This window comes from Gossypium raimondii, chromosome 11, assembly GCF_025698545.1.
Source record: "Gossypium raimondii isolate GPD5lz chromosome 11, ASM2569854v1, whole genome shotgun sequence".
NCBI classification, from domain to species: domain Eukaryota; kingdom Viridiplantae; phylum Streptophyta; class Magnoliopsida; order Malvales; family Malvaceae; genus Gossypium; species Gossypium raimondii.
In genome coordinates this window covers 38,703,787-38,723,242 of record NC_068575.1, presented here as the reverse complement: position 1 = coordinate 38,723,242, position 19,456 = coordinate 38,703,787, and the positions used below count along the sequence as shown (strand labels likewise).

At 34.3% G+C, this 19,456-nt stretch overlaps 1 protein-coding gene across 1 annotated transcript; it reads left to right on the top strand.

The window, feature by feature from the left end:
• The first annotated feature begins 16,427 nt into the window (after window positions 1–16,427).
• LOC105803965 (transcription factor MYB73) lies at window positions 16,428–17,734 on the top strand. The gene has a single exon (XM_012636441.2). The coding sequence runs from the start codon at window positions 16,544–16,546 to the stop codon at window positions 17,474–17,476; it is 933 nt and encodes a 310-aa protein (XP_012491895.1). The 5' UTR covers window positions 16,428–16,543; the 3' UTR covers window positions 17,477–17,734.
• Window positions 17,735–19,456: the final 1,722 nt, after the last annotated feature.

Sequence of the window (19,456 nt, the reverse complement as noted above, 5' to 3'; positions counted from 1 at the left end):
TTTGGCTTTTCACGGTTTTTCCATTGAAGTCAAGTTTCTTTCTCTCCGAGTTTTGTCAGAACTAAATAAGGCAGAATGGATAAGGCTGAGAGTTATTCATCACGGTCAGATGTACCAGAAACGAATGATGCGAGCCTATTACAACAAGGTTCATCCTAGAGAATCCCATGAAGGTAACCTAATGTTGGAAAAGATCCTCTCTCTACAAAAAGATATTAGAGAAAAATGGATACCAAATTGGGAAGGACCTTATGTTGAAAAGAAGGCATTTTCCAGAAGAGTTTTGACTTTGAGCGAGATGGATGAAAAACCCACCAAATCAACTCAGATTTGGTCAAGAAATACTTCACCTGAAGAAGGAGAAGGGACCAACGTGAAAACCCGCAAAGGGCGCTTTGAGTTTCAAAAAAGAAGAAGAGGGGATCAAGGTGAAAACCTGCAAATAGCGCTTTGAGTCAAAAAAATGATGAAGATGAAAATGAAAAAAGAAAAAGAAAAAGGAGAGGCCAATGTGAAAACCCGTAAAGAGCGCCTTAAGACCAATGGGGATTTGAGTTGAAAACTCGAAAAGGGCAGCTCAAATGTTGATCAAAATGGGGCACGAGGTGATCAGAGCAACTCGAATTTTGACTGAATTGGGGCATGTAGTGATCTTGTTATACCTGAATTAACAGGAAAGGGTAGGCGACATCTTGGGGCATCGACAGGGCACTGTAGATCTCCTAAACACTTGTCAACCTCAGAAGGGTCTTAAGAAAGTTTGTACAGAGAAGCTCAAGCTACGATATCTGGGGCACCTAATCGTCATACTATTTATACTAAATTTATTATTCTTGGAACACTTCATTCGTTTCCAAGATACGCATTCCCAATCAATTTCTTTATTATCTTTCTTTACTATATTTGATAATTTATTCCTTTCAAGCTTTGCTCAGAATCAACTCTATTCTTATCCATTGTTATGACCTTTTGGCAAGCATGTTGCATTGGAATAATGATTAATGGACTAATAAAACTTTCACAATGGAAGTTTTGCACATTACTTTAGAAATTTCTAAATAATACAGGAACCTGAAACAGGACTATTGTTTAGAACGCACCAAGTTTAAAGGTTAGAAATCTGAAAAGGAAGAATCTAAGTTAGGACTTTCTCTTTGGATTTTGTTGTCAAAAACATTGATTGAACAAAATGACAAGATGCCGTGTTGATGTCAAAGCTTAAATAAGCAAGAAAGCAATGATCACCAGGCAATAGGAAGAGGTTTCCTCGAAGAAGAAAACCTATATTTGTGCATGAGACTTTGGGTACGACACCCTAGGAATGGTGTAAGGGACTAGAGAGATTTAGATGCTGTATCCTTGAATTTCGATGGAAGAGGATTGAGAAAAGGCCATATTTTTCTACCATTGGATTACAGTGGGAGAATGATGGTATGAATTTTGTGCCCCAATGGATTGAACTTTGAGGTTTAAAGTAGGGGGCAACCTGACTAAATTTTTCTTCAGAAAAGCCAACCAAGCAAAAAGGCGTTGTAGCACGTCAGTGATAAAGCCTTAATAAATGTCAAGCAATGACAACCTGAGCGATAAAAGAGGGTCACTCAGAAAAAAATAAAATTTTGCATTCATGCAAACACCACTCACACATGTCTAGTTAGGAGCATTTGATTCATTTTGATCATGCCATCCTAATCATTAGGCATAATTAGGTCCATTATACAGGTCATGTTCCCCAGAAAACAGATCAGTGAAGATAGCAGATCTTGCCTTCCTGCATCGACAGAGAAGCAGATTGAAGACACCAGCCTTGCCTCCCTCGGTTGCAGTGGATCCGGTTGAAGATAGCAGATCTTGCCTTCCTACACCGACAGTGAAGCAGATCGAAGACACCAGCCTTGCCTTCCTCGGTTACAGTGGAACATGTTGAAGATAGCAGATCTTGCCCCTTCTTGCAATGACAACGAAGCAGATCGAAGATACCAGCCTTGCCTCCCTGACCAGCAGTGGAATAGGCTGAAGATTGTAAGTCCTATCTCCCTGACCAGTAGTGGAATAGGCTGAAGATTGTAAGTCCTATCTCCCTGACCAGCAGTGAAATAGGTTGAAGATTGCAAGTCCTATCTCCCTGACCAGCAGTGGAATAGGTTGAAGATTGCAAGTCCTATCTCCCTAACCAGCAGTGGAATAGGTCGAAGATGGTAAGCCCTATCTTCCTGAACAGCAGTGGAATAGGTCGAAGATTGTAAGTCTTAGCTCCCTGAACAACAGTGGAATAGGTCGAAGATGGTAAGCCCTATCTCCCTAACAGCAGTGGAATAGATCGAAGATTGTAAGTCCTAACTCCCTGAACAGCAGTGGAATAGGTTGAAGATGGTAAGCCCTATCTCCCTGAACAACAGTGGAATAGGTCGAAGATTGTAAGTCCTATCTCCCTGACCAGCAGTGGAATAGTTTGAAGATTGTAGACCTTATCTCCCTGAGCAGTAGTGGAGTAGGTCAAAAATTACAAATCTTATCTCCCTAAACAGTAGTGGAGCAGATCGAAGACAGCGAATCTTACTTCTCTGGCGGTGCGGTGGAACAGATTGAAGCCACAACGGTGAATCTTGCTTCCCCGACATTACAGTAAAAAAGGATTGAAGCTACAACAGCAAATTTTGCTTCCCTGACATCATAGTTAAGCAGATTAAAGTTACGGGTTACAAATCCTATCTCCCCGACGTTGCGGTGGAGTAGATCGAGGCACCAATTCCTATACCTCTGAAGATGCAGTAGGATGAAATGAGGCTACTTGAAGAAGAGCAACACTAAGATCCCGCATGACCAGGCAAATTTGGCCTTATTAAAGTCTTTACTTCATTCCCGTTACACGACAATGAGCAAAGAGGGGCAGCTGTAATAACCCAAATTTGCCTGGCCCATATACATTACGAAAAACCAAATAAATAAAAATATAAAAGTCCAATAAATTAATGTCCAGATTACAAAATACCCACCAAACCCAATTAACCAATTAGCCTAAAAAAACCTTTAGCCCAATGAGTCCAAAACGTAAAACAGGAGCAAGGAACCCTAGCAACTTTCGGCTCCCAGTAGCAAAGAATCGCATTCACGCCCACGCCACTGCGCCACGCCCACCCTCACTGCACCTGCACTGCAAAGAAACAACAAGACAACAGCAAAAAAGAAAAAAAAGATAAGAAGGAAGGAAAAGAGAAAAAAAATATAGTTTATTTTTTTTATTTTCAGGCTGTAAGAGCCTTATTTTCTCATGTACTCAGGGGGGAGATCCATGATTTGTATACAATTTTTAAAAGAAAAGCAAGAAAAAAAAAGTTGTTAAAGGTGATCTGAAATCGATTTTATCATTATTTTTTATTTCTTCTTTCTTTTCGGTTTTCTTCAAAATTAGTTTGTGGCATTTCTTATTTGGCAAAAAAAAAAGAAAGTAAAGAGAGGAAAGGAGAAGGTGTTTACCTTCGTGGGTGCGCCGATGAAGCCTTCTTCTCCTCTGGGCGAATCGGAGTTGAATGGGCGGAGGCCTGGGATTTGAAACGGCAGAGAATGGGGGAAAATGGAGACGACGGATTAACATTTAGGTTTTTTTTAAGCTCTATAATAGTTCTAAAATGACACTGTTTAATGGCCATAACCCGATGAGCCGACCTGAGAATGGCCAGACCCGCGCGCTTTGGTTTTGGAGGGAATATTTGTGCCATCGGTCCTCCTGATTTGTTTCAGTGTTTTGATCCGATTTTCCTTTATTTTCTAAATTTGCCTCGCATATTTCATTGTTGTTTCATTTTGGTCCCTTCGGCCACTATGCGTTTTGAAGGATAGGGAATATTTCCCATTTAATCCCTCATGTAATGCGCAAGCTTCATTTTACCTTTTAATTTTGTTTTATTTTTCTTTTTATTTATTTTCTTTTCCAATTAAGCATTAAATCTATTTTAATTTGTTCACTTTAATTAATTTAAATATTTTGGTTCTGTTTTCTTTAATATATTTTAGTTTTAAATCTAATGTTATTTTAATAATTAAACTTCTTAGTATAAATTCATTATTGATATTATTTAAATCTATTGAACCATTATCTAAAAGTTTTCGTTAGTGTATTATTCTAAGTTTTCATATATTATTATTAAAATTTAATACTTATTATTTTAATTTTATGTTAACTAAATATAATTTGTACACTTTTTACAGCTTTATAATATTTATTTTAAAATTCTCTTCTATATCTATATATTTTAAAATCTATATGACAATAGTTTTACACCATACCATTATATATGTATATAATTTTATTAAATTATTTATTTTATGGATATATCATTGATTTCATATTATTATAACTATTGACCTTTAGTTTTCTTTCGAATATGTTTATATGTTTTTTAAATCAATCTATATATTTTATTTTCAAACCCTACTTTACATATTTGGTTTATTTCAACCCTTTTGCTAACATTATTATATATATATTGTCATTTATATTATTATTATGTTTTTATTTAATACATAATACTTGCTTAAGTTAATATGTATATTGTTTTGTATATTACATCTTTGATTTTATATTTGCGCAATTTCATGTGTGTTAATTTACGATGTCTCAATTAACTTTTTAAATATTAGTAATTTGTATATGATGTGAGATAATTGCTCTTACGTATATGGTATTGTTTGCTCATATCTCTTGCTTCTTTGTCGATCATTCGCGTACATTTTAATTTACAAATCACCATTCCGCGTTGTACGTTATTATTTCATTGTTTTTAAGACTACGTCTAATATCGTTTAAATATCAAATTTATTTCATTCAAAAGTTTTCAAGATAACGCAAAGTTCGGCATTTGGAATCTTCGAAAGAATTGAGCCCTAACGTATTGGGTTCCAATTTTCCTCATCGAATCTAAATAATCAAGATTATTCTTTAATCAAAACGCATAAATAAAAGCTCATTCTCGGGAATTCGATACGTCGTGTCCTAATGTATTGGACATGACATGTTGATTCCTCGAGATGAGAATTTTGAAAATAATAATAAGGGCTATATTCAATGTTAGGAATTTTGAGAAATTGTGCCCTAACGTATTGAGTTTCGATTTTTCATCTAGCTTAAAGCAATTGAATATCCTTTTTAAACTTCACCGCACAAATTTTGGAAATCAAAAGACAAGCTTATTCTCGAGGACTAAAAATGTCGTGCCCTAATGTATTGGGTGTGACATTTTATTACTCTGAGACAAGGAGGTCTTTAGCATTCGCATCGATTTATCCTAGCATCTTTTATAAAATTAACATTAATAGAAGGGAGGATCATGTTTTTTAAAATTCTGCACGAATTTTCGATATTCGAAATTATGACATTAATTAATCAATTAGGTACCAATTTTGGGCATTACGAGGGTGCTAACCCTTCCTCGTGCGTAACCGACTCCCGAACCTGTTTTCTCAAATTTCGCAGACCAAAATCATTTTCAAGGTGAGCTGATCACACCTTAATAAAGGGTCGGTGGGGACTCCAATTTTCATTTTTAAGTCGACCTACTTTTTTTCTTGTTTTCAAAAAAGGTGGTTTCGACAATAGCCATTAAGAATGGTCTGATTGGTGAAATAGACTAAATCTATAACTTTAGGCATAATACAAGACTAATACATATTTTAAATCAAACAGATTTAACTGTTACCATTGGGTTAGGACTAAAATTTCAAATTTTGAAAAGTACAGAGATTAAAATTAATTATACGAATTTTAACTAAATTATATAGTATTTTTTTTTATACTTGGCCAATGGCTAATTGGCAATGGTAAGGAGTACGTGTTTAATGTTAGATCGATAATAACGCAACAAATACTTATTCAAGCAGCCAATTTTCATTGCAGCCTTTTATTACTCCTCTTGAAGATGCTTTTGCATGATGTTTGCTTATTGCTCGATCTAATATTAATAGCCTAGAATTCCTTTATGACCATTTGCTATAGAGACCAAACTTGTCACGTTTACACTCTTTGCTTACGACCAACTTCATGCAACTAATTGATTAGTACCAACTGACTCCCAGTTAAAAGTAAATGCATTCTTGGCTTTTCAAAGTCTCTATTGCAAAAAAAAAAAAAATCTCTCAATTAAAGTCATTGAATAAAAGGTCATACTCATTAGCAACATTATTTTCCAACCATGAACTCAATGGTAAAGAAAAAAAATCTTGCCTATTTGGAGCTTGGAATCAATCTACTCCAAATTGCTCCAGCAACAACACAATCTTGAATTGCATGAATGTTGTTGTCCCGAGAATGCCCACATGGTTGGCAACAAGTATCTTTTATGATATGTTGTCAGCTTTTTTCGATATTGGATAACAACTCCCTAGCCAACAACTACATCTTTCGTAGTGCTACTAGCCTCCATAATTTCTTCCAAATTTGACCCTTAGCTATTGACTCCTACTTAAGGTTGCATTTATAAGCCTCTAATATAGTAAATAACCCTTTATACAACCTCTCTATATGCATACATCACCACCCATTTCAATTTTTTGTTGGATTCATGAATTCACTATAAACCATAACGATATTTTCTAGCTCTCATCTCTATTGTCCCCTTTCATCGACCATATCAACAACAATCACATCTTCCAAGATATCAACCAATTTGACAAGATGGTCCTATAGAGCCCTAAAATTTGACACCCACTAATCAACCTAGAACTGCACTCAGTTCTCATCCTCAATCTACCAATATATATTACCTTTGAGTCCGTCCCAAATCTTCAATAAAAATCTCTATATATAGGAATAGTTCAATCTTTCAATTGAATAAGAAAACTTGGCTTTACTTCAAATTTCCCTTACGATTTATACACAATACAAATCAATTTTGGTTATCAAATTTAATATTTAATTGAATAGAAAGATTTATTATTCTTGCAAAGTTTTCTCAATCCTAATCTACAACTTTCAATAGGTTGAAAACAAGATTTCCTATCCATAAGCACACATTTCCTTACTTTATTTGTTGCACTTTTCTCAATTTCATTATAAGCCCTTATAGGCAAAAGTGTGAACTGCATAAAGTAGTTCAAAATGACCATGATGACTAATTAAGTAAAGATCATTCATCTCTCTAATGAAAAAAGTGTGGTATTATAACCACTCAGTTTACTTCTTACTTCATCAACGATGAATTGATGCATACTTGTTACATTACTATGAAAAACTGGGACTCCCAAATACATACCTAAATCATCTACCTATTGGAAACCTGGCCTATTAACAATTGCCTCAAGAATATTTGTATCAACATTAGAGAAGAAAACTTTCACTTTTTTATAATTTATTCTGTGTCTAATGTATGTACTAAATTCGCGCAAGACCTTATCAACATTCTTCTCTTGTGAGATTTCATTTTCACAAATTAAGGCAAGTTTTTATGCAAAAAAAAAAAAGTGAGACAAAACTTGACTATTTTTCGATAATCTAATTGGTTCCCACATACCCTAGGTAATTCTGTCTTCAGTGTAGTGTTCCAACCTCTCCATTCCAACCACAAACGAATACGGAGATAAAAGATCTGCTTGCCATATACCACGAAAGGTTTGAATTCATTAGTAAAGTTATTGTTTCAAATAGTTTGCATAGTTGAGTGGGAAATACAATGAATAATTAGTCAAACCATAGTTTGCAAAAAACTAGCATCTTATAATGAATCCTCCATATAGTTCTAACAAACCTGGTCATATGCCTTCTCCAAATCTACCTTTATTGCTATCCATCCTTTTCAACCCTCTTAGATTCTCTTAGAATGTATTGCCTATTATGGTATTAGAATGTTATCTTTTATACTTCATCTCTCAATTAAGCTCGCTTGGTTTGACACTATAAATTTAGGCATCACTCTTTTTCAACATATTGACTAAGACCTTTGTCAAGATCTTATAAGGGATAATGCACAGACTAATTGGTTTGCATTGCAATAAAAATTCAATATTAACAAATTTGTATATTATTTAAATTAACTTATTTTTTTACTTTCCATTCTCATTTTTGAAGTAAATATTTTAACTTTTGTAGCAATTTTCAACAACATTGCTTAAAAATTGAAATGAAAGAAATCATACTTTTTGCATAATACTTTCAAAAGTAAAAAATGTTTCAAACTAACTTTTTAAAAACACTTTTTAACTGCAACAACAATGTTAAACTAGGTACAAACTAGAGTAGTATGATAGCTTGGAAAGTCAATGGCATGGTATGAATGACTGTGGGGTGGACCTCGTATTTATCGGATAGTTTGTAGGCACTTAACAGAACCTGTCTCATGACACGAGGACTTCAGTATCACAACACCGAAGTCAGCTAACGACGTCACAATGAGAAGCTTCTCAACGTTACGACGACAAATGGCGTTGTGATGACACGGATGAGGATGTTGCTTCTCTTAATTAAACTCTGCTATATTTTCCCAGTTAAACTTTGAATACTTCAGAGATATTTTAGTCGTTTTAGCCTTTTAAAGTTAGCTTATTTAAAAGGGTCTTGTATCCCTGTTTTGATGAGGCAATTAAAAATGTAGTACTATAGGGATTTTATTTTGGGGGCGACAAGATGTCACAAATGAGTTTTGGTGAGAGTTTTTATGGTAACTATGGAAAAAATTTTGTACCCCTTTTGAGAGAACTTAAGGCTTTATTTTTTGGTTTTAGGTTTGTACATCTAGTACATTTAGATTTATTTTCTTCGTATTGTACTCTCGTTTGTTTACTCATTTAGTGAAATACCAAAACCTCATTTTCCCTTAGTTTTTATCCTCTTCGGAGGAGTTTTCCATGTAAAATTTGTGTTTGATCTTCTCTACATTTTTATTTCGTTGTTTATATAGATCGATCTGCAACGGACATTATTAAAGAGCTAGAGACTAGAAAATAGATCACATCATTTTCCATCAAGTGCCAAACATTTGTTCAAGCTCTTGGAAGCAACACAATCTCCACTTCGGCATGTTAAGGCTAGAGGTTTTTTTATTTTTCTCACATGTTTAAGGTTTTCATAGTTTTTATGTTTCGTTTTAGGATTTTTGATTTTGTGTCTGGTTAGAATTTTATAAGTCACTTTTTGAGGTTAAAATGAAAATTTGACATGATGCGTAAACATTGAAATTTATCACTATACTATATTTTGATTGATATTTGCCATTGTATTTTTAAAATATGAGAAAATTTGACACTCAACTTTTATGTGTTTGAATTTTATCACTAAACTTTGAATATTATTGAATTTTTCACCAACTTAGACTTTTTAATTAAAATGTTAGCACTCAATATTAATTTTGATGGTTTTAAAACAAAATTAAAAAATAAAATGATTTCAAATATTTTATTTTAATAGTTAACAACACATTAATTTAAAAATATCAAGATTTAATAAATTAACCTTAGAATTTTTTCAATATTAATCTCATTATAAGTTTTTATTATATCTACTCTTTTTGATACTATTAGAATTAAGTGACCTGAATCTTTATTTAACTAAACTATAGTGGTAAAATAAAATAAAAATAAAATCCATATAGAACTACACTTCTTTTATTTTATTTTAGAATAAGGTTTTTTAAACATTATTAAACTCCATTTATTTGATATTGATTAGAATAATGTGTTTCAATCTTCCTACACTCCTATTAGAATATGGTTTTACAAGCCTATAAATAGACATAATCTACTCCTCTTGTAATTATTTGAATTTGACATAGTGAACTTTCTTCTCCTCTGCCTGTGGTTTTTTCCTGAAAGGGTTTCCACATAAAAATTTGTGTGTTCTTTATTTTTATTTCTCTTTTCTTTGTGATATATTGTCATTACCGACATTTTATTTTTTACAAATTGATATCCGAACTTCCGGGTTATTCATCTTAATCACGGTAATGACGTATTTGAAGTATGAAATTCTGTTGTTGGATCGCAACACCAGATTTACGTTGTGGCAAATAAAGGCAGTTCTTGCATGATGGACTTAGAGGAAGCTCTACTAGGGGTAGATAAGATCCCTTCGATATTGACGGACGAAGAGAAGAAGTGCAAGGATCGAAAGGCGTTAACACAGTTACATCTGTATTTTTCTAACGAAATTTTACAGAAAGTGATGAAAGAGAAGATCGTTGCTGGATTATGAAAGAGGCTGTAACAAATATGTATGTCGAAAACTCTAACCAGTAAGTTGCATATGAAGTAACGTCTTTATGCTCATCGTTTGGAGGAATGTGCATCTGTGCACGAACACTTAACAATGTTTAAAGAAATTCTCTCAAACTTAGAGGCCATGAAGGTTCGGTATGATAAGAAAGATCTAGGGTTGATTCTACTTTGTTCATTGCCCCCGTCTTATTCAACCTTTAGAGATACGATTTTATATAGCCGTGAGTCTCTCACAGTTGATGCGGTTTATGATTCTTTGACCTCGTATGATAAGATGAAGTATCTTGTGGTTAAAACTAACTCTCAAATAGAGGGTCTCATTGTTCGTGGGAGATAAGATCGGAATGCTAGGATGATCGTAGAAGGACACATGAATGAAATCCTTGCGTAAATCTAAAGGTAAATCGAAGTCTTAAAATAGAGGTAAAACTTGTAACTTCTGCAAGAAGAAAGGGCATATTAAATCTGAGTGCTATAAGCTACAGAATAAGATCAAAAGGGAGGTTGCGAATCAAAAGGGAAAACAACTAGAAAATTTTGGTAATATTGTAGAAGACTACAACGATGGTGAACTTCTAGTCGCTTCTGTCAACAATTCTAAATTGAGCGAGTAGATCATTTATTCGGGCTGCACCTTCCACATGAGTCCCAATCGGGATTGGTTTACAACTTAAGAAACAATGTCTGAATGTGTTGTTTTGATGAGAAATAATGTTTCCTGTAAAATCACTGGTGTTGGAACAATTAAAGTCGAGATGTTTGATGGAGTTGTCAGAACACTTAGTGACGTACGACATGTTCCAGAATTGAAGAGAAATTTAATTTCGTTGAGTACTCTTGATTCAAATGAGTACAAATAAACAGTTGAAAGTGGGGTTTTGAAGATTTTCAAAGGTTCCCTCGTTGTGATGAAAGGGCAGAGAAAGACTGCCAAGTTATATGTTCTGCAGGGTTCTACTGTTACTGGTGATGAAGCTGTCGCTTCCTTTTCCTTGTCAGATGATGATATTATTAAAATTTGACATATGTGCCTAGGGCATATGAGCGAGAATAGTATGGTAGAATTAAGAAAAAGAGGACTTCTTGATTGGCAATGAATTAGCAAACTGAAGTTCTGTGAGCACTGTGTTTGTAGGAAGCAAAAGAGAATCTGATTTACCAAAGGAATCCATAACACGAAGGAAATGTTATTCATTCTAATTTGTGGGCCCCATCTAGAGTGCCTTCAAGAGGTGGAGCTAATTACATGCTAATTTTTATTGATGATTTTTTCTAAAAAAGCTTGGGCGTTCTTCTTGAAGTAGAAAAGTGATGTGTTTTCCGCATTTAAGTCTTGGAAAACTATGATTGAAAAATATACGAGAAAATAAATAAAGTACATCTGCACAGATAATGGCTTAGAGTTCTGTTCTGATGAGTTTAATAAACTGTGTAAGTCAAAAGGGATCGTGAAACACTTGACAATTCGTCATACTCCATAGCAAAACGATGTTGCAGAACGAATGAACAGAACGATCATGGAGAAGGTTCGATTTATGTTGTCAAATGCCAACTTACCAAAGTCTTTTCGGCCGAAGCAACCTCTACTGCATATTTTTTGATCAATCGATCTCCATCTGTTGCCATTGAGAAAAAGACTCCGTAAGAGGTATGGTCTGGTAATCTTGCTGACTATTCTGATTTAAAGATCTTTGAGTATCCTGCATATGCTCATGTTGATACTGAAAAATTGGAACCGAGATCCATTAAATGTGTTTTTCTTAGTTATAAAGTTGGTGTAAAATAGTATAAGTTATGGTGTCTTGAAAATAGAAAAGTTGTGATTAGCAGAGATGTTGTTTTTGATGAAATTGCTATGCTACCTAACTTATCTCTTAAAGGCTATTCTAATAAACAAAATCAAAAGCAGGTGGAACATCAGATTAATCCAAAATCTATAACAGAGTTGATTCCTCAAGCCAGTACAAAAATTCAGAATAGAGTTGCTTTTTCACCACAATACTCTATCACCAAAAATAGAATTATAAGAGAAATTAAACCTCTAAAGAAGTATGCCGAGACTGATCTAGTTGCTTATGCTTTAAATGTGACTGAAGATATAGATGCAAACCAAGAGCCATTTAATTATTCTAAGGCGGTTAGCTGTGAAAACTTAGAAAAGTGGATGTTTGCTATGCAAGAGTAGATGGAATCACTCCACAAAAACAAAACATGAGATTTTGTGAAACTTCCTAAAGGTAAAAAGGTTTGTCATTGTAAATGGGTGTTTAAAAAGAAAGAAGGGACTCCCGGAGTTGAAGACATATATAAAGCAAGGCTTGTTGCAAAGGGTTATAGTCAAATTTCAAGAGTGGACTTCACAGATGTGTTCTCCCCAGATATGAAACATAGTTCGATTCGAGCTTTGCTTGGTATTGTAGCCATGCATGATTTGAAGCTTGAGCAGTTAGATGTAAAAACTGAATTGTTGCAGGGAGAACTTGAGGAGGATATTTACATGTAACAACTAGAGGGTTTTACAGTCTCAGAAAAAGTGGACTATGTTTGCTTACTGAAAAAGTTCCTTTACGGTTTGAAATAGTAACAAAGACAGTAGTACAAGAGGTTTGATTCCTTTATGACTTCTCATGATTTCAAAAAAGTAGCTTTAATAGTTATGTTTACTTTAATAAAAACAGTTATGGTTCTTTTGTGTATCTATTCCTTTTTGTTGATGACATATTGATAGCAGCGAAAGATAAATAGGAGATAAGAAAGGTCAAAACCCAACTAAATGAAGAATTTAAGATGAAAGGTTTGGGACTGGCAAATAAAATACTTGGTATGAAGATTCTCAGAGATAGAAAAATAAGTAAATTGTACCTAAGTCAAAAGGGGTACATTGAGAAAGTTCTTTGCAGGTTCAATATGCAGAGTGTAAGCCCGTTAGTACTCCTTTAGTAGCCCATTTCAGAGTTTCATCGGCTTTGTCTCCACAATCAGATGATGAGATTGAATACATGTCACATGTTCCATACTCTAATGCAGTGGGATCTCTCATGTATGCTATGGTTTGTTCACGTCTAGATTTATCATATGCAGTCAGTACAGTTAGTAGATACATGGAGAATCCCGATAGATAACATTGGAAAGCAGTTCAGTGGATTTTAATATACTTACGAGGTATTACTAATGTTTGGTTACAGTTTGGAAGAACTAGAGATGGAGTCATTGGGTATGTTGATGTTGATTTTGTTGGAGACCTTGATAGAAGAAGATCTCTCACAAGTTATGTCTTTACAATCGGAGGTTGTGCGATCAATTGGAAAGCCACTTTGCAAACTACAGTCGCCTTGTCTACCACTAAAGTTGAGTACATGTCGATTATTGATGCTTGTAAAGAAGCTATTTGGTTGAAGGGACTCTTTAGTGAACTCAATGAAGATCTCAAATCAATAAAGTATTTTGTGATAGTCAGAGTGCCATCTTCCTTACAAAAGATCATATGTTTCATGAGAGAACAAAACACATTGATGTTCGGTATCATTTTGCTCGTGATATTATTGCTCGCGGAGATATTGTTGTGAGCAAAATTAGTACTCATGAAAATCCTGCAGATATGATGACTAAGTAACTTCCTATAACCAAGTTTGAGCATTGCTTAGACTTGGGTGGTGTTCATTGTTGAAGTTAAACCCTTAAAGGGTTTTATGGAAGAGGTGGAGAACTTGTTCGTTGAGAGCTCGCAATGAGGAACTTGTTCATTTAGAATTTGTGTCAATGTGGAGATTGTTAGAATTAAGTGACCTGAATCCTTATTTAAATAAAATACAGTAGTAAAATAAAATAAAAGTAAAATCTATATAAAACTACACTTCTTTTATTTTATTTTAGAATAAGGTTTTTAAACCTTATTAAACTCCATCTATTTGATATTGATTAGAATAAGGTGTTTCAATTTTACTACACTCCTATTAGAATATGATGTTTCAAAATCTGTGTGTTCTTTATTTTTGTTTCTCTTTTCTTTGCGATTTATTGTCATTACCGACATTCTATTTTTACAGATACAATGTCTAGAATTACCCATAGCCCATCCCCAATCCTTAAATAGGAGGATAATACATTTCAACGTATTCGAACCCACATCATCCTACACTACCAACAATGTCAGTGCCAATCGAGCTAAGACTCAATCGGTTTAACCTTAGAATTTTTTATTTAACAAAATAAATACTTGAAAAATAATATAGATACAAAGGAAAAAAAATATTTTTTTATAAAATAATTGTTTTATTAATTTTAATAGTATATTAATTAACTTATTTGACATTAAATATAATTTCAATAAAAATTAAAATTTAATGACAAACTTCAATTAAATAAAATAAAATGAGAAACTTCAATATAAAGTTAAGGTGTAACGGTAAATTTACCATTAATTCATAATTACAATACACATATCAATCAAGTATAATGGCAAATTTTAATTCCCACAAAAGAAAATAGTAATAAATTTGCATAATTTTTAAGTTTAAAATTTCTCATCCAAAATTGTTTCTCTATCTCAATTAACTTATATTGTTTGAATAACTGTTTAAGAAGTAATAAAAATTATTATGATGGATTTTTTTTTTTATCTTTTTAATTTTTTATAATTTTTATAAAAAGATAATTTACCCTCAAAGCCACGTATTTATTATTATTATTATTATTATTATTATTATTATAATTGATGTGTGCCATCCAACCTATATATGCGCGAGGACAATTTTGACAAAAGGATAAAGTACAGGCGGAGTTATTGAAAGAAAACATTAACCCCCAAAGAAAAGTCTTGGTTGGAAATTTAATAAAACAGTTAAATCTTGACATCCAAATTTACTTACTAACATCACCACCGACCCCATCAATAATTTTCTTTTCAAAATTAACCCCTACAAGCAATTGGTAGTAGGTACGATGTACGAGTAACCGAAATAGATACGGATCTCTGCATTGCCATCATTTCTTCTCTTCATTTTTTAATTAATCACTTCTTAATCCCTCATTATTTCATTTTAAAACGGAACGTCGCTGGAAGGTACCCTCTGGGGGGACGTTGGAGCGTGTGCAATTTTTTTAAATGATTATAAAAACGGGGTTTTGTTTACCGGTTCCGTACAGGTAAAGGCAAAGCAAGGATGGGTTTAGGTGTGAGGAGAAAGGGATGGGTGACCGACAGGCGTCGGTTAATTAAGAGAGGCCGTTAAAGGTGGTGGCAGGTTTACAGCCTGGAATTGACAGAAAAGCAGTAATGATTCGCCCTCCGATTCGGCGACCAATCTTGTCGTTTAGCTTCCGTGCGGCCGTTCTTTTAAACCTTTTTTATTTATTTATTTTAAATTAAAGAAAATAAAATTATAAAGTATAAAAAATCCCACACGAAAATGCTATACAGGCTGGCTTCCCAGTCAAACTCAGACTCAAACCTTACCCAACCGTTATCATCTTTATCTCTTAAGCTATTATTTTTTTTATTTTATTTAAAAAAGAAAATTTGTTTAAATTGTTTCCGTGATAAATAATGGTACGCAGAGTTCGGTTTTGTCTTTATAACTTCCAGAACAGTGAATAGGAAGCAACCGTATTCTACGCTCTTTCTTTAGAGCGTATCATCACACGCCCTAAACTGCCAAGAAACTTCTTTGCAAATCCCCCACATGCGCCTTTTTTTTTTTTTTTGCAATTTGTAGTCTACCCCAAATCGCAGCATGTAAATTAATTATTTTTATTTATAAGCGAATAATCTAACAAAAAATTAATATTTGTTGATAATTCATCAAAAAGAATATTTAAAATTTAAAAATGAAATGAAATATTGCAAAAGTAAAGGACGCTCCCAATTACATCGGAATTATGATAGGTACAAAGTAAATTCCCTCCGCTCCCTGCAATAATTTTATTGAGTTCATAAAATTTCTCTTTTCATAAAACACAGACAGTGGGACAGACGCTCCCATGTTAGAGAGTCCGGAAAAAGCTCAAGAAAGGAAAGAAGATATTAAGAGAGAGTGACTTATGTAAATCAGTGCAGTTCAGATGTGACGCGTGTCCGTTAGCCAGCTGTATCCCAAACTACCTTTTCCCCCCAACCGCTTAACTGGAACAATCGGTGCCCATAACGCTTCTCTACGCTTTGCTCTTCACCCTTTCAACCGGTTACTTCCCTCTCCTCTCTTATATATTCTCCTCTTCTGTCTCGCTCTCAATCGTCTTTCTTTTAAGTTTTAAGCTGCAATTCGAAACCCCCAAGGGAAAAAAAAAAAAAACACATCCAAAGAACCCAAGTCCTTCCCTATTGCATGCCTTTAAATTTGATTTCATGGATGTAACAAGCACACCGGATAGAAAAGAAATGGATCGGATCAAAGGTCCATGGAGCCCCGAAGAAGATGAGTTGCTCCAGCAGCTGGTACAGAAACATGGCCCCAGAAACTGGTCTTTGATCAGCAAATCAATCCCCGGCCGATCCGGTAAATCCTGTCGGCTCCGATGGTGCAATCAACTGTCACCGCAAGTTGAGCACCGTGCCTTCACCCCGGAAGAAGACGAGACCATCATCCGAGCACATGCCAGGTTCGGTAACAAGTGGGCCACCATAGCCCGACTCCTCAACGGCCGTACCGACAACGCCATTAAAAACCACTGGAACTCCACGCTAAAACGTAAGTGCTTGCCGGTTGGGGAAGAGTGTAATTTCGTTGCTAATGGAGGGTATGATGGTAATCTGGGAGGAGAGGAACGGCAACCGTTGAAAAGATCGGTGAGTGCTGGTCTATACATGAGTCCAGGGAGCCCATCGGGATCGGATGTGAGCGATTCTAGTGTTCCCGTCTTATCGTCTTCTCACGTGTACAAGCCGATCCCAAGGACCGGCGGTGTTAACGTTGATGTAAATGTTACGCCAGCTGGAGTGGAAGCGGCATCATCTTCCAACGATCCACCGACCTCACTGAGTCTGTCTTTACCGGGGGTGGAGTCATGCGAGGTGGTGTCAACCCAGCCAATAACCGAGTCAACTCAGAATCGGAGTGAAGAAAGGGGAGGTGGGGTGATGGGGTTCAGTGTGGAGTTTATGGCGGTGATGCAAGAGATGATAAGGGTTGAGGTGAGGAATTACATGACCCAGATGCAGCAACAGCAGCAGCAACAAAACGGCGCAGTTTCGGGAGGAGCGGGAATGGGGATGTGTTTGGATGGGGGGTTCAGGAATCTTATGGCTGTGAACCGAGTCGGGGTGAGTAAGATCGAGTGAAAGGTTAAAAATGAGAGTAAAAGATGAGAAAAAACTGGGCTGTGTTTTTTCTTGGTATGGGAATTAGGCGGTGAATAATTTTGTTCATTTTACGGAGAGAGAGATGGGTGAAAAAGCTGAAAAATGACCGAGTAAAAGAAAAAAACAGAGACTTTTCTAATTAAAATTTACCTGTCTCTTAGCCTTGTTTTTAGTAGATATTAGTGAAGGAAGACAACGGAAAAAAAGAAAGGGAAAAAATTCCCATTGAAATTTCAATCTCACGTCTCTTTTATTGGTTTTGTTTTCCTATCTAAATTTAAATTATTTTTGCATGTAAATCTGAAAATTTTCTGAATTTGGAACTATAAATATACTTCTTATAACAGGGAACTGAAAACAAGACAAAATTTGTATATGTTTTGTTAGTATAAATATATTTCTTATATACTTAAAATTTTCATTTTTCCAGAACACTTCTAACCTAGTTACTTTAGCTTTCTTATTTTAATCAACTTCCTTTTATATGTTAGTTTCTTCTATTATGTTATCCACATATTTAATTTTTAAAAATGAACTACCATTCAATCCTTAGCAAAGAAGGGAGACTGCCATTCAAGTGAAAAGCAGTTTGCCTTTTTACTTTGTAGCTTCTCGACGGAGTAAAATATTTTCATTAAATTTGAGTAACCCTTTTTTTGTTATTAGACAAAAATTGTATCAACCCATAATTTTATGTCAGTGTTGTTTTGATGGTTAAGTAAAGCAAATGGCGGGCATGAGGGATGAAATTTTGTGGAAGGTGAAGGGGACACGTTTGATTAGAAATGAAGTGGGAAGTGTGAGAATCTCAAATGCTAACAACCCTCACTTCTTTTCTATGGGGGTATGCTGTTCACACTGCAATTTTACAATCTTTAAGTCTTAACCACTAATTTGCCACACTCATTTGATTATAAGAACTTGGAGGTTGAATTTAATTTAAGTATTTTAATATTCGACTCAATTAGCTCTTTGAAAAAAGATTGTTGTATCCCACACCTTACCATCATCTCATTAATTTTAATGACTTTTCAAAATTGAATTTTGGTGTGTTAGAAGGGATCAATTCTAAACTCTCCTCTTATAAACACTTCTTTCAAGATTAATCATTAGCCATTCTTAAACCTTTATTCTTACTGACTTTTGCACCATATACAGACTATTTTATCACTTTATACCATTTAAATATTATAATAAAAGATTAATTAATTTCATTTATCTCAAATCAAACTTTCAGATCTTGAATTTGAAGTGGAATTTATACTCTCAGCTTTTTTGAGCTTTAAGAGGTAAAAGTTGTTAGCAAGTTGAAATGAAAAAAACATGGGGCGCCATGACAAAGGTTGTCGGTGTGAAGCAATTGTCGTTTAGCTTAAGGGTGACATTTTATGTTACAATCCATTTAACTCACGCAACCCAAAATTTTAACCTCCGGACTCCAAACTATTTTTGAAAAAACTAATTTAAATTAAAGACGATATGTTCATACATCATGAGCCCATCGAATCAACTATCATCTTAGTTTATTTTATAATATTATTAGTAAGTTGAATTCAATAACAATGCTAACTGCTATTGTTAAAATAATAATGTGGGTTTTTCGCAAAAATTCATGTCATCAATTTAATGATAATAATTAAGGATGTTATTAATTTGGACTCATTAATAACATTATAAAAATAAATGATATCAAATTAAAATAAAAGAAATTAAATATCAAATTTCAGGATTAAAACCCATCTTAGAAAAGTGGGAAAAAGGTTTTTTTTTTTGGCAATTTGCTGCAAAGGTGTTTTTGTTTATGTTTGTTGGAACATTATCGAAGTTTTCTTTAAGCATCCTTGTTTGAATATTAATATTGGCGGTGATAAGGCATGAAGTATAAAAAATAGCTTTGGTGTACGTCGGAAATGGTTAGAGTAAAATCCAAACGCTAAATGGCTATACGTGGTCAACTTC

What these genes read in the sequence shown, in the direction of transcription:
- LOC105803965 (XM_012636441.2), top strand. Translation starts at nt 16,544, where the DNA reads ATGGATGTAACAAGCACACCGGATAGAAAAGAAATGGATCGGATCAAA.